Source organism: Tyto alba, unplaced genomic scaffold (genome assembly GCF_018691265.1).
Source record: "Tyto alba isolate M040663 unplaced genomic scaffold, T.alba_DEE_v4.0 Super-Scaffold_19, whole genome shotgun sequence".
Lineage (NCBI taxonomy): Eukaryota > Metazoa > Chordata > Aves > Strigiformes > Tytonidae > Tyto > Tyto alba.
In genome coordinates this window covers 5,050,377-5,065,915 of record NW_024881281.1, presented here as the reverse complement: position 1 = coordinate 5,065,915, position 15,539 = coordinate 5,050,377, and the positions used below count along the sequence as shown (strand labels likewise).

The window sequence follows — 15,539 nt, the reverse complement described above, 5'->3', positions numbered from 1 at the left end:
GGAAAGCTGCACCACCACCTCTGAAAGTTCAGAGTGTAAGGAGGTCTTCCAGAATCATAGAATTAATGTAATTTGAAGGAACTTCTGGAGGTCTAGTATTGAAATGAGAGAATTGATTATGTTGTCCTCTTGGAGGCCGATTCCTGTTTTCATGGGCAGGCTTGCCTGTTAGACCATTTTCTTTCTTTTTGTTTTAGTATTTTAAAAAATAGAAGGATAATTTGTTTGCTAAACTGTTTAAAAAGCCTTTTCAAAAATTAACAATATTATAACAAAGAAGACGTAAGTTTAATATGAAGGGAAAAATATCATGGGGTTCATGATAATAATACAGAACGAAAGACAGGCTAAGAAGCAGCAGTTTAAGTGAAGTTATACAGAGACCTGTTCTTTGATTGCAGGTGGAAAATATCTTTTCAGAATGTAAAATGCATATGCCAGGTTACTGGTTTGTTAACAAGTTTCAGAATTGCACTAGGCCAGCAGATCATTCTCATGGACTTTTTTAATGTGGCTTTAAGGAGCTCTGGAATGGAAACAGAAGTAATAGCCACAGCTACTCAGATGACCCAGTGGTGGTGCTTGCCCAACTTCTGACGACATGTCTGTCCTATGCAGGAACTCAGTGAGATGATGTACACAGACCGGCCAGACTGGCAGAGTGTGATGCAGTACGTCGCCCAGATTTACAAGTACTTTGAGACCTGAAATGCAGAGCAAGAGGTGGACAGAAGTGGGGAAGAGAACAAAGAATGCTACAGATGCACTCGATCACTTTAAAAACCCGCTTGCTCCTCTTCCACAAACAACCTAAGCTCTTAGTTTGAAAGAAAGCTCTTCCATAATTTTGATTACATCTGGGACTGTAACCAAATAAATATCCATTGTCCGTCTATACAAACCAAATTCATCTGTAATTTTGTTCCCACGTGGAAATTGCAAAGCATTTTCAAACACACATGAGATATTTCTGAAGAAGATCTCTTGTGCTATACAATGTTTGCTTCAAACCAGACTCCACCAACAGGAAAACTGCTACAAAGTGAAGTTCTAAATCAGTGTGGACTATGCTGGCACTCAAGGGAGGCTGGGAGATTAATATTAATACAAAAGCTCACGAAAATGCTGCTCTTGCCAAAACATGCCTAGCTCATCCCAAATACATGTTGTTTTCTTCCCTCCGTATATTTTGTAAAACATCATGACAGATGCACATAAATGTGTAGAACCTTAACCTGAGTCATTCTTACACATCTGACCTCATAAGTATATTAGTTTGCTTGTCATAGCTTAGCCGGCAGGATAATAACAGGATCATTTATAAACATTCTCTGTTCTATCACCAGTTAGTGAAAGAACTCTAAAAGCTCCTGTTAGGTGCTGGGACTTCATTTCAGATCAAACAGAAGTAATCTCTTTGAGGAAAACTAGGTTTATTACTACAATTTCATTACTTGATTACTATGGGAAGCCAGAGCTCGGTTTCCCAGCTGACTGTGCAGGCGCAGTTGCCATAGGAATATTGCAAATGCAATTTATTAGCTTTAGTTTGCAAAGTGCCAGTAATCAGGTGATGATTCTCTAAGCAATACATCCCAGTAGTTCATATTTTTGTGGATTGAGTGGAGTAACTTCTTTCTTCTCTGATCCTGTGTAATCAGCACAGATATGTAATTGCTGTGTAGAGGCATGAATCTTGAGACAGCCTGTGCTCTGTCCAATAAAATGTACTCCATAGAGCACTGTTATATGCTTGAAGTGATGTTACCCTGTAAAGGAACACAGTAATATACTTGTACCAATGGAAGTTGCAACTTCACAAGTTACAAATCATGTAACTGGAATCGCTCTGTGTCATAGAAATCTCTAAGGCGCCAGAGAATAGCTTTCCAGTTCAATAATACTGTTAGTAAAATCTCTGAAAGATACTGTTTAATTTCCATTATATCGTTTCTCCTGTTTCACTTCATGAAGTTAAATTTTCTGTTTCTCTCCAAGGATAGCAAGGTCAAACAGGCTGCTTAATTTGCTCTAGGAGCAGGGCTTGGAGAGCACGCTTTGTACAGGATCTCATAGAAGGCTGCCTTAGCTGCTTTAGATTATGCTGGTAGAAGAAAGTTGTTGTTTAGTTAGCGTGTTTAACCCTGTGGCCAGACTTGATGCTTTGTGAATGTTAATCATAAGAAGCTAAGGGTCATTTCTCTCTTACAAAAAATAATAGTGTGTGCTCCCTGCTCTTAACTCCTGAAAAAAGGCTCATGAAATAGAAACAAGCAATTTCACAGAAGAAACTTAGTTTCAGGTTTTCTGGGGCTTTGCAGGTGGCTGATTTCAGTCTCTGGCCTCCCCACAGTGTTTGGTTGGTTTTTTTTTTTTTTTTTTTTTTTTTTTAAAATACTATTTAATTAATCAACCTCTTTCAGACTTTGGTTTTCTCACAGCAAAATACAGAATTAACGGATAGATGACAGTGGCCAAGGTCAGTGAGTGTACTGAACAGAAAGGAAGTTGGAGGAACGCAGTGTATGCCTATTTTGCAGGAGGAGAAAAGCATCACTTGCTCTTAGTTTTAGTCTGACATTCATTCTAATCCATCGCCCCCAGGAAAGTCTGATTCCAATCTTTTGAGAGTCTGTGTGATAAAAAAGGACAGTGGCACGCACTTACAGTGCCCTTGCACTCTTTGTGTCATCCTATACTGTGAGAAAGCCGTTGTAAATGCTGGCCAGAGATATTCTTTGCAAGAGAGTGCTTTCTAGATTGAATTAACTCTCCAGCATTTTTCAGTGTACACTGTCATCCCCAGAGAACATAGGATGAGTTGCTCTAAGTGTTCTCAGATACAAGTCTCCTGTTATTTGATAAGATGGAAGAGAAAAATAGCTGCTAAGCAGAGTTTGTTTAGGAAAGCAGTCACACTGCAGAGCTCCCTTGCCTTGTGGATGCAGCAGGCTCTTCTCCCTTGAGGTGACCATTGGCAGAGGTCCCAATTCTCTCCAACGGGCTGTAGTTCAAAGCGTAATGAAGTCAACACAGAAAATTCTGTATTCCTCAGTGGGCTTTGGATCGGGTACTTGCAGGGATGAGAAAAACTGTTTTAATTCCCAGCATCTGGTAAACAGTTCAAAGTCAGAGGGCCACACTTGATCTAAAAAAGAAAGATAATCTTAACCCTCTGGTCACTGGAAGTGTGTGTTCCATGTGACTGTCAGATGTACACTAACTATGTATGTTATCTATTGTGTCAGTATCATTTGCTTCAAGCGCTGTTCTGACATTTATTCTAATCTGTATCTCCAAGACTTACTCTAACCTTACAAACCATTCTGTTGGATCTAGCATCTTTTTTTTCCAAATTATTTTCACTAAGCAATGTTTCTGTCATCTCTTTTCAGCTTATTCTCCCATGCCCCCCAGTAGCATAGACCAAACACTAATTCTACCCAATTCTAATGGTATATTCTTAACAGTTTTTTACTTACCTAGGAGTTAGAACAAGGAGCTCTCTGTTAGTAGAGAAGATACTCAGTTTCACCATTTGCTTAATGTTACTTTTCAGTCCTCAAACCTGCAAAACATCTCATTTTGAAATGCTGACACTTTGAGATCGAGAGATGCTCTTCCAGATTATTTTTTGAGATTTTTTTTAAGAATATTGTTTATTTGTTCATTTAAGTGTTACAGTATTGTGTATTTTTTCTTCCTTTTGAACCTTGCACAGTTACATTTCTAGATCTGGATTTTCAGAAATTACTGTTGTGTTTTTCATGCTGCCTTAAAATTTGAGTATGAATTTAAATTTGTCCCACACAAGATGCTGCAGACCAGCCTGATTTTCAGAAAATCTCCAGGCCCTTGTAAGACATCTCAAATTGGGACTGCAAAACTAAAATTCTAGCTGTCTTTAAAATTAGAGAGTTTGTTAATTAAGTTAAGCTAGAAGGTGTAAGGATAGTCTTCACAGAAGTTCTGAGTATCATCTGAAAATGTCCTAGAATGGAACATGTGATGCTATGACATGGATGGTATAATGTGTTGTATTTTTGCCTAAACTGCCTAAATCCTTTCTGAATTTGCCTCTCAGGAGTGATGGATCTTTCCCTGGTGCAGGCAGATGAAATCTCTTCGCCGTGTCACCATATGCTCCCTAAATATGCAGTCACTCTTAAACATACCTGCACATGCTTGTATGTGTGTACTTGGGTAGTCTGTCAGACTACAAGAAACCAAATAGCTGATTTGGGATGAGCACGTGAGAAGAATGGTTAGGATGGGATTCCGTGGAGGGATATAGCATTGTGTGACTGGTGTACTATAGCTGTTATGGAGGAAAGGAGACTAAAGTGTGAAAAGTATACAATCTGATTCCCAGAATTTCTGGTGAGTCATAGAAGATACAAATTGTTTCATGGCTTGGGAAGGTACAGAGGCGTTGAGAAGTGAGCCCAGAGTCAGCCCTCTAAGAAAGTTTTCTAGAAAGGCTGATGAGCTGTTTCTGAAAGTACGCAGTAAACGGAACGGAGTGAAAGTCCAGCGTGTGAGGAGAGGGGCATATATGGGACATACATACCTTGGCCTTTGTGGACAGCAAAGGGCACCAACTTGAGAGCCCTTACTGTCATCTTGAGTGACGTTTCTCCTAAGAGTGCGTCCTGGGGTGGATCTCGGATGATGAGAGGGAAAAGAGCGCAGAGCTTGCTGCCTTTGCCAGGTTCCCCTTCCTGTGCCTGTGACAGTCACGGAAATGCAAAGGGGACAAAGATTTCCCAGTTCTTCCTGTGCTGCACAAGGCAGCTGTACTGAGCAGTGATTTTTGACTTATGCACGTTCTCCGGTTGTCTCTGTGAGACACATTCTCTGAGTTTTGGCAGTGTTTCTTTTTGTAATTCGAAGTTTGTTTTCTACAGGTTTTCTCTATGATTTTTCTTGTTTTGTATGTGCAACCAGTTATGTGCAAGTTTTCTGTCCAAACCAAGTGTATGCTGGCAGAATGATTGGTTCTCCCCTGTTCGATTCCTGACCTGGAACTCTTAAAAATCTACCTTTTTGCTTCACTGACTTTCCCCTTTACTTGGGAAGGGGAATGAAAACACGAGCATTGGCTCATTAGTTTGTCTGTATCTCCCTCATCTTTCTGTGTTTATGGTACCAGGTCTTCCAGCAGGAAGTATCTGACGGGGCAGCTGTTTGCAGAGCTGTGCCTTGTGTATCTGATAAAAGGCAGAGCCTGGATGGGATGAGATTATGCATTTTCCTGTCAGAAGAGGGCTTTTGCCTAAAAAGACTCAGGGCACTGAGCATTAAGACGTTTTTAAACCCAGCAATAACTTCTACTATGCTAGACTGTATTGGTTTTTACCGACTCCAGTGCCATTTAGACTCACTCACCAATATGGTGTAGAATCAAGCTTATAACTGAACTGCAATTCACATTTTTCTCAACTGATGGTCTCTACATTTTTGACTTGCACATGTGCCAAGTTCCACTGGGCAATGCTGGACACAATGTTTTTATTGATTGGTGGTCCAGGCTTGAGTTTGTCATATGAGATAATCCCCTCTAACAGTTAAGTACTTTCAGCTTTCTCTATTGGGTACAGATGTTACATCATCACCTAATTTATACAAAGAGCACATTAGAATGTATATACTAGGCATTGCCAAATTTGGACATGCTAATATTTAAAGATTAACATTATTAAAATGTATGATGCAAAAATCTGTGTAATATTTCTAATAAATCTTTTCTGTTTCTGATGTTTGTTGTAATGTTTCAAATACCTACATACAAAACAGGTGCTTCTGCAGTGTGCTGGGAAGCAGGACTCCCAGGTGAGTTTTTAAAAGATACTCATGGTTTATTATTTCTCCTATGCTGGTAGCAAAGAATATTTGGTCAGAATCTTCTTTTCATAAATATATCAAGTTCCATTTTTAAAGTAACTTAGATGCATTTGAATGCCTTTCAGAAGTTTGTCTTGGGGGTAAAGGAGTGCAAGAGATACCTTGGTTTCTGAAACAAATAGTTTTGAAGAGACAGTAGGAAATCATCTTAGTGCAAAGGCAAGGAAAGAACACAGAAGAGATCGACATATCTCTGCACTAGGAGCTCTTAAATGACCAGGGGATTAAGAAGGAAGTCAAAAAGTGGAAGCAAGGACTCCTGACTGGAGTAGGTATAAAAACAAGTCACCAGTAAGCTAAGAGGCAAGATGAGTTACAGCTCACAGAGTCCAGTCCACCCAGTAGATAGCAAGAGGCCGTTACACACGATGCAGAGGGTGAGCACAGTATGGGCACGGTGCTAGAAAGATTCTGCTGCTCTTCTGTGAACCAAACTGTACCCCACCGTAAGAGACTGAAATCCTACGGGCACCCCATGACCACAGTGGGCACTATTCCATTTCCTGCAACAGAGAACTGCTAACTGCTGATCTTTTGAAGGGAAACAGGAGCATCCTGACTGAGTCCACATCTTGCAGATCGATCATCACCATTCAACTAGTGACACTGCTAGGGAAAACGAAGCTTCTGTTGGAATTTCAGGTACAGTAAAGAGAGCAAAAATAATGACTCCTTGTCAAAACCAGAATGCCAAGCAATGATGCTCATGGTGACACTTACTATAAACACTCTTTGTGGTGGAGTAAAGGAGGGCTTCCTAAATTCTAGACTGCATCCTGGGTAGAATGCCTTTTTCCAGGCCGCACAGAGAGGGCCGTGGAGGCCTGCCTTTGCTGCTAAGGAATTCAGCCCCATGGATGCTGTGCTCCAGCCACCATCCAACCTACGTACAGAGCTTTCAAAGATGCTGAGATCAAATTCCAGAATACTTTGCACAAAGGCTGATGGTAGTGGCAACACTAGAACAATCAAAATCGCTGAGTCAGCAAAGAGAACAAGAAGGTAAAAAGGAATGGGTATTTATATCTCCTCAAGCCTCTCAGGTATGTTTGTGTCCTGCTGGGTAGATGCAACCTTATGGGAAAAAGTTCTCATTTACATAATCCAGTCTATTTTGCCTTTCCCTGCCTAAGTATCATGTTTCCACCCGGGATTTTTAATGCTGGACTGATCCTTTCTTGTGGCAATGTCACAGGCAAAGCAATGTTGTTTTGATGATTGTTCTGATTGGAGTAGCTTTATCTCCTGGACAAAGTACGACCACACAAAATGGCAAACGAGTTCCTAATTTTTTCTAAGCCACCACTGCACTTTGTTTTGAAGGTTTGCTGTAGCTCACTTAGAAAACACTAGACTCAATATTTGCACCTCAGTTGTCTTCTGCAAAGGAATTCCCAGAATCAGCCCTGTCCTGGTGATGGTGAAACTTCCAGCAAGAGTGCAGGCTTGTAGTATGCTTAAAGTGTAAATAGCAGGACTGAATACTTAAGTTCAGCAGTTGCATGACCTTGGTAGAAGGCAGTTCATGTCTGTCTGTCTAAATTCCCAATACTTCATTGTTCTCTTTTCTCTATCATATTGTCTGTCCTTTTTTTAACTATAAAACCTTTGGGGTAACAGCTGTATTTGCTAGGAGTATATACAGCCTCCAACCACAAGCTACAGTTAATATGCAGTATTATAATAGAACTAATTACTAATCAGAGCAGATTGGTTTTGTGATGTTGTTTAGTCCCAATGGGGTGAAATCCTAGTTGTCCAGCCCTGCTCAGGGAAGCTTTGGTCTATCTGAACGTCCCCCCTGTATTTGTGACACAGTTAGAAATTATCATGTAACATGAGCTGGTTACAGGTTGGCATTCAAAGCCATGTTTGACTGACTACCTCATTTCCATCTTCCTGTGACCCAGCCAGATCTTAGCTAAGACCAAGTTGGTGATTTCTGTCTGCATGTTGCAGTAACTGCAAGAAGTAAAGTTTTTAGTTGTTTTGTTTTTGGCTTTGTTTTGTTTTTCACATGAATCATTGTTACATATGCTTGTAGGACATTAGCCTTCATGTCTGGTAGCAGCCAGCAATTTTTTGATGGGGATAGACTCTTGAGTCTTGGGATGTGGAAAGGCAAAAATCCTTTCTGCCTTAAAGACCAGTGAACAAAAATGGCACGTAGTGAGTCTCAGTCCCATTCTCTGTTTATAGAGAGATATGAATCTCCTGAGACCTTGCTGTCAGAGTTAATCTGTTCTTTGTACAGTATGGAGATACCAGTGGGTAGCAAGATCCCTGTTATTGCAGCTACTTTAGTTCATGTTTGCTTTGGTTTTAATCGTTCAAACAAGATATATCTGTTGGCTCTTTAAAAACCTGTCCTCATAATCCTTGATTGAACTGTAATTGCTACAAAACACAAAGTCATGCTATCACTGACTGTGATTCAAAGCTTCAGCCAAACAACTACTCATAAAAAATATTTACATTAAAATGGATCTACTCCTCCGCTTCTTGACTTCAGCAAGTTACCTGAGCGGTGCCAGTGCCTTCGCCATGGAAAGTATATGCTGGGAAGCCAGCAAAAATTAACAGCCCAGCAATCAGGATCTGCTGTTGGAAAGGATATAAGGCAGTTCCTATTTTTGTCAGTTTGCTATATTCAGCTATTTGCAAATATTAATGTCTGTGAATTCCCTTGTTATCTTTCAGAAAATAGACTCTGCTTAGGAACAATTGATTCGGAAGACCTGCTGTATCTAATTGCTGGACTTGGTGTTTCCATTGCTGAAGCAAGCTGTTAGATGCTTACAGGCTCTGTTGTCTCAACTCTTTTCAGAATATACTCCAGATGCTTTGATTTATTTGTTGAGACAAGCTGGATTCTCTCTGGAGATTGTCAGTGAGTAATATATGCAGATATGTTTGCAAGTGGTTCAGAAGGAAACTGAAAATGATTGTTGAGGCCAGTATTTTCCCAGGATTATTTGTGGTTGGCTGTAGATGGGGTGAGATGACAAGATTCAGGACTACTTTGCTGCTTAGTGTGCTTTTACTGCCAGTGTCTTCTAATGCTTAGAAAGCATAGATTGGGGTGGAAAGAACAATTCCCTTCCTCACTGGTGCACATTCTTCTATTTGAGATGGAGAGGTTTTCATTTGTTTGTATCACCACAGTGCCTCTGACCCCATCGTGAACCAAGACCTCTCTGTGAACACACAAACCTGCTCCAAACATAGATTCCAGCATTTTGAGGTTCATGACCTCATCTATATTTGAAGCTGAAGACAGTGCAGACCGTGTAGTCTAAAGTTTTAAGCCTAGAATGAGCACTAGGAGTCTTGAGTTCCCAAAGTGGTGGGAGACCTTCCATGGGAGCTGGGGCAGGTGTGCTGATCACAAACATGCTTTCAACCTACGTGAACCCATTCGTGGCTCCATGGCATGGGTTGAAAAGGAAACTCTTGTTTTCAGGAAAAGCTTATTGACATATTTTTCAGCCTCCCCCATCTCTGAGCCAATCCTTTCATGTCCCCCGTTAGTCATTAATAATGCTCATTTTACCCCAAATTCCCAGGCTCCTGATACTTAAATGTATGGGACCTCAGGTTGTGGTTCTGTTATAACTTCTGAACTACCCTGTTTGCTTGCTTTGAGTGGCCCTTCTGACTCCTAGCAAGTCTTTCCAGAGCCACTGGGCTTCAAAATCTTCAGAGACATCACGCTTTCCAGAGACTATCGCCACCAGAAATTTTCCTGGAAGAGCAGAAGTTTCTGTAGTGCTGTAATTCGGAATGGCCATGTTTTCAATTTGGCTTTTTAAAGAGCATGTGGCTCCGGAGAAAGGAAATGGGGTGTAAGCTGCAGTGTGCAGGAAGCAGTTCCTTCCTGACCCCTACTCTGAGCAGCTTCCAGAGCCAGGCAAGCATCTTACCCCACCTTCTTGGGCTGTTCAACTGCCAGCGTCACCAGTGTATATAAAAGAACAACTTCGTACCTCTCCTCTTTTTGATTGCAATAGCTGTAGTGACGTTTGAACAGGAAGTCAGTGCAAGCGAGCATTAGCTAAGAAGTTGCCCTGGTTATCCATGTGCTTGAAAGATATAAGCCATAATAGACAGTAGAGAAGCATAAGCAATACAAGCAGAATAAAAAGTCTTCCAGATGGAGACTTGATGGGCTGAAGAGGTTATAACCAGGTGGCTGAAGTCTCACAGATAGAGTTTTTCAGAATTTGATGCTGGAAAACTATAAGCACAAACGCTGGGTAGCAGGACCCTGAAGTAAATGTCACCCAGAAAAGATGGCAGTCAGATTATGGGGGCAATCAGTGTTTTTTATTGAGCATAGCAGGAAGAAAATGAAAGCTGTAAAATGCCAGTGTGGGTAAACATTGTTCACATATCTAGAATGTGAACTGCTGTCCCTTCTTAAGTACATAGCAATGACCGAGGTTTTATCCTTACCCACACATCATGAGTTTAAGCTGGTTAAAGAGAAAGTAACAAGATTAAGAGAATTAACATAGGAGCAAGTGCTTTTTCTAACCTGTTCCACACAGGCAGCTGTACACCTTCTGTGCAAAGCTCCATTTTACCACTCCTCTTGCCTTAAAAAAACAAAGAATATGTAGCAGTTCAAACCCTTGTTTCCACCTCGATGTGCTGTTAATTTTTGTATTCTCAGACTATTCATCCTTTCTCTCTCATAGTAAGCCACTCCCTCACTCTAATCAAGGAAGTGAACAAACTCTTCAGGTTAGTGATCCAGCAGGACATAGCCAACATTCTCCCAACAGGATCAAGCTCCTGGGAACCAAGGCTACCACAATGACTCTGTTTGGCTTTTTCAGTTATAAAATGTCTGTCATTTTCCTTGCCAGAATAAAAACTACAGATAGGGCAGTTACAGTGAAAGCAATGAGCACGGCCTCTTGCTTATTTGTAATGCAGCTACTAGTGTCCGGTTCAGACAATCCAACATGTCTGAATAGCACAGCAATAATAATAATATATGCATAGCTCAGCCCTTGAGAGCAATTGTACTGCCAAGGCCCTGGAGAGCTATTCTGGGAAGGGAGAGTTCAGTCTGAAGCTTGCAAAGGGGCTAGTAATATTAATAATAAATAATATACCATGGGATAGCACAGTCCATGTTCTTCCCCTTCAGCTGTGATTAAGCCATTGCTTTCATAGCAACTAAGCTAGGAGGGTTTCTGATAACGTCTTGCAAGGATGGAAATCACACTGACCGAGTTCTTGGGCTTTAACAGTGTTTAGCACTGGGTTTACTTTTGCCAATAGTTATGTAGACTGGACGAAACAGAAAAATCTTGTATCTTTGTGATGGAGCAATACAATAGGGGCTGTAATAATGATATTAGGGTTCAAACAGGTTTTGAATGCAAATTCAGTATTCACTGGCAGCTGAATGTGGAGCCAGAGTGGGACAGGAATCCAGGTCCCTTCCTCTGCATTGGATGATTTGAATTTTTTTTGCATGTACTCTGCATTTTTCCCTTTGCCACAGCTAAGCCACCCTTTAACCCCTGAGTGACCTGCATGGATCTGCCTGTGAAGGGCGGCTAGCTATTAGAGGTGGAGGATGGTTTTCAGAGCTCTAGCTGGGACCTAGGACACCGGAGGTTCATGGCTTCTCTATATGCCATAGCTGTCCTCTGACAGTTGCATATGTAGTAATGATAATCACCATAATAATTTCTAGTTGTATATACAGTTGCATATATACTAATAACAGACAATAATAATAAGAGATTTTTCCAAATCTTAGTTCCATCTTGTACATAGCAAACAGGTTCAAGTATTTGAATTAAATCTATTTTTTGTCTAGAATTTGAGCATAATTCCATATTCAGAGCAGTTGTGTTGCACCAATTCAAGTCTTCTTATTGTATTCATGTGGAGCTCCGAATGTCTCATTTTTGCATAAAGCAGAATGGCTCTAAACACTTGGGATAAGAGCACATTTCCCTGCACTGTTAGGGTTTGGCAGGGGGCAGAATCACTTCTCCTTATTGTTGGTGTGAAGTGTTGATTGGGAGTGAAGCTCTGAGTCAGGCTTGTGGAGCAGACACTTAGCAAGTTTGTTTTCTCAGGGGCATGAAGTTGTGAGGGTTTTGCCCAGGAAGCAGCTCTCCCTGTGAGTGAAGCAATCACAGGTTGTTTGAATTGCAAACGGCATCACTGCCTGTCCAGCTTCACCCTGGGCTTTCCCCTGCTGGTGTTGGCCTGGAAACGGAACAACGCTTCCTACTGAGTCCTCTGGGAAATTGGTTGTACCAGCTCCACCAACATAAATGAGACAACTGGGTCCAGCAGCCACTGGGAGCCCTGGGCAGGTGAGACCTTGCAACCAGGGCTCAGCACTGTAGGGCTTCATATGCTCTTGGCTTGAGCTGAAGCTTTCTTTTTAAAATACTGCTGGAAGAGGTACTTGGCTTTTCATCTTAGAAGGCAGTTAGTAAATAAAATCAAACGCAGAGATAAATTAAAACTGTCTTCAAAATGGTGTCTTTATACCCTTGCCTCCACTCAGCCAAAATCCTTCCTTTTTAATTTCACCGCTGTTTATAGTTTATTTTTTTTCAGTCTTGTGGTGGCTTTTTTATTTTCCAATGAAAGGTGTAAGATATAACCCACAATTTATAAAGAATTCACACACCTGCATTGTTACAAGATGAGTTCTTGCAGATAATTTAAGCACCAGTTTTAAATTCCAGGATAATATACATTTATTATCTGGCAGTGACCCTCGGGACTAGGAAAATCCAATTTGGTTGATCTGCAGTTTACAATCTTACCACAATTTTTCTGGTTTGTTTTCCAATGATTTTGCAGGCTTACTGAAGTCTCCAGTATGGAAATAGTTTTCTCTGGAATTTCACTCTCCACTTTTCTTTCCCAGTCTCTTCCAGAAAAATGCCTGCAGCGATACAGCAGCAAACCTCACCTTTGGCCATTCACCTCCATCATTGTTTACTTCAGAACTCATCTGGAATCTTTGATATGCTAATGCTCAGCACAGCAATGCAGGCAATAAATATTCAGGCAGAGGTGAGTACTTGTTTCACCTGCCTGCATACCAAGTTAGCCTCAAAAATCCCCTTCCCTTCACCTAGCTTGCATAGACTGTGTGCAGTTCAGCCCGTCATCGACACTATCACTTTGAAGAGGGCTTTTGTACCTGCTGCACGGTTTACAGGTTATATTGTGTCTTGGGAATCCTTTCTTGGAGTCAGGTTCAGGACAAGCTATGTCTTGTCCTGCAAAACAACTCAAAAGTACTAGTGAAGACTTGAGTGGTAATGGGGATCCAGTTCCCGAGGCAGTGCTAGCTCTGTGAGGGTCATGGTTCTGATTTAGCAAGGCGTAGCTGAGGGCTGTTGCACTGGCAGACGCAGCCACATGAGAGACACGAGCTGGCTCTTTGTCCAGCTCCTCACGTTCACGTTGCAAATCCCTGCCACCGCCACTGGCACCGGTCATTCCCTTAGCTGGTAGTCCTTGCAGAGGAGACAAGTAGTGAAAAGGTCAGAAATGCAAGTGTTTCCTGGGGAGGCGGGTGTGGAGGCTTGTGCTGAGGTGTGCTGGCAAGGGCTGGAGGAAGAGAACCTCTGAGCCTCCGTGGACATGGGAGGGCACATGCCACGGCACGGGACTGTGCCACAGCCTGTACTCCAAAACAGGGCTTGCCCGGAAAGCCCTGGGCTTCCCTGATTTCCCAGCTCCCCTCTCCATGGGCAGTTTTGAGATGGAGCTGCCTCTTCACTGAAGCGGATGGCTGGCAGCTGCTTTGCTTGCAAAGCCACGAGGCGCAGGGCTAATGCCCATGACCACCCAAGAGCCTGTTCTACTCAACACTGTAGCTCTTGGGTCAATGAAGTGTTGCCAAAGTCCATATGACAGATGTGCCTATCGAAGCAAGACAGGTGAACTTTTTGTCTGGCACCCTCTTTTTTTTTTTTTTTTTTTTTCCCTGTTTTTGATATCTAGAAGATGTCTGTGTCCCTTTGAAGCAGAGACACTCCCACTTCAGTGCTTGTTACTCTTCAACTCTGTGTGCTTAGGGAGGAAAAGAAGCTGTCAAGGTTGTTGTCTCAGGAGTGTCTGAGATAGCAAATCTGGCTGCAGGACCAGCAAGAACATCCCAGCTGTCACTGACTCAGGAGCTTTTCTTTGTGCTTACAAACTCAGCCCTGAGGGCTGTCTGGGCCCCTTGTCCCCTGTCTGTGGAGAGATGTGTGTTAGTGGGGCTCCGCACCCGTTCTTTGTGGCCGGGCCAGGAGTACCGAAGGTGTCAAGACAGAGATTGCTGGGGAAGTCCTCAATGAAGCCCGAGACTGCGCAGAGGCACAGAGGCCTCACACAAAAGAGATCACAGAAGGCTGCAGGAAATGCACGGCCTCCGAAGCGGCAGCTCTGCTCCCCCGGGGATGGCAGCGACAGAAGGAACAGCACGTACGAGGTTGGTGGGCTTCTGCCAAACCACAGAGACATGGGCTATGGCCACACCAGGGTGCTGATCCTGTCTCCCACTGCATCGCCATTCATAACGTGGGATCTGTTTAAATCAGTTTCCCTCTGAACAAAAGAGCCAGATTAGTTCTTACACTTGAAAGAAGCAGATTGGGGCCGGTGCTGCTTCCTACATGAGTGTTGAGAGGCAAATCCCTAGAGTAAATTAGAATCCAGGAAAATAATAGTAACATTGATTCATTTGTCTCTGACATCTTAGCATCCAACGGTGCTCCAGTGACCTGTTGCCATGTTACTATTGCTCTCCAGTTCTTGAATGGATTCCGCAAGCTGCAAGCTTTGGGCTATATTTACCTTGCTAATCGTGCGACTGCCTTGCTCCTTTACAGACTCCAGTGTATAAATATGCACATTATCACCTACAGATTCATCATCCTCAGAGCCCCAAGAACTGCAGAGTTTCACAATGCCTGCTCAGATGATTACTTTACAAGCCCAGCACATTCAGTTGGTATTTAATGGTAGGGTGTACAGTGCCATATATTTTAAAACGGGGCTTGAAGAATGCAGCTGGAGGGCAGAGTCTGTACCTCTGGCTGGGTATGGGCTCATCCTGCTCTTATTGCCAGCAGGATTTAACCACGTTTGGTACAACACTGCTGAGCATGCTTGTCCTTGGCTTCACTTGCAGCTGAGTTGTATTCGGAATAAGTTCAGCGACATCAGTTAAACAACACCAGAATAAACCACTGGACCTGGGCAAAGGCTTTGCTCCTTTGGAGAGCCATGAATCTTCGTGTAATGCAAAATCCACAGTACTCACAGTGCCTTATTACCTGTCTCAGAGAGACCTTGTCCCGAACAACCTATTCATCAGAATCTGAAATAATGGTTTCTCTATCCCTGTCTGACTTAATGAACCACAATTTCCCTTGGATCAGCCTGTAAAAAGTACTTCCATGAGCACAAAAGCAGATCCTTTTCTAATAAAATGTGTCCACTTCAAGAAGTTAATGCTTGTTTCACTGAAGTGCTATGAAGCAGCAGAAGGCCTCTGTTGGCACATGTTTTGGAGCTAGGAAAACAACATGTGTAAAAACCCTGATGTAAATCCATTGCTTTGGGGGGAAAAGTGTTTTTCCATGATAGTT

The 15,539-nt window shown here is 42.3% G+C and overlaps 1 protein-coding gene across 3 annotated transcripts in view; it reads left to right on the top strand.

Annotated features, from left to right (window-relative positions):
* The window catches only part of SPECC1 (sperm antigen with calponin homology and coiled-coil domains 1), a 98,496-nt gene extending 92,739 nt beyond the window's left edge, over window positions 1-5,757 (top strand). For all 3 annotated transcript variants that reach the window (XM_033004733.2, XM_033004730.2, XM_033004734.2), the window contains one exon: window positions 619-5,757. In XM_033004733.2, coding sequence (XP_032860624.2) covers window positions 619-708 — 90 coding nt within the window. In that variant the 3' untranslated portion in view covers window positions 709-5,757. The remainder of the gene's footprint in view (window positions 1-618) is intronic.
* Window positions 5,758-15,539: the final 9,782 nt, after the last annotated feature.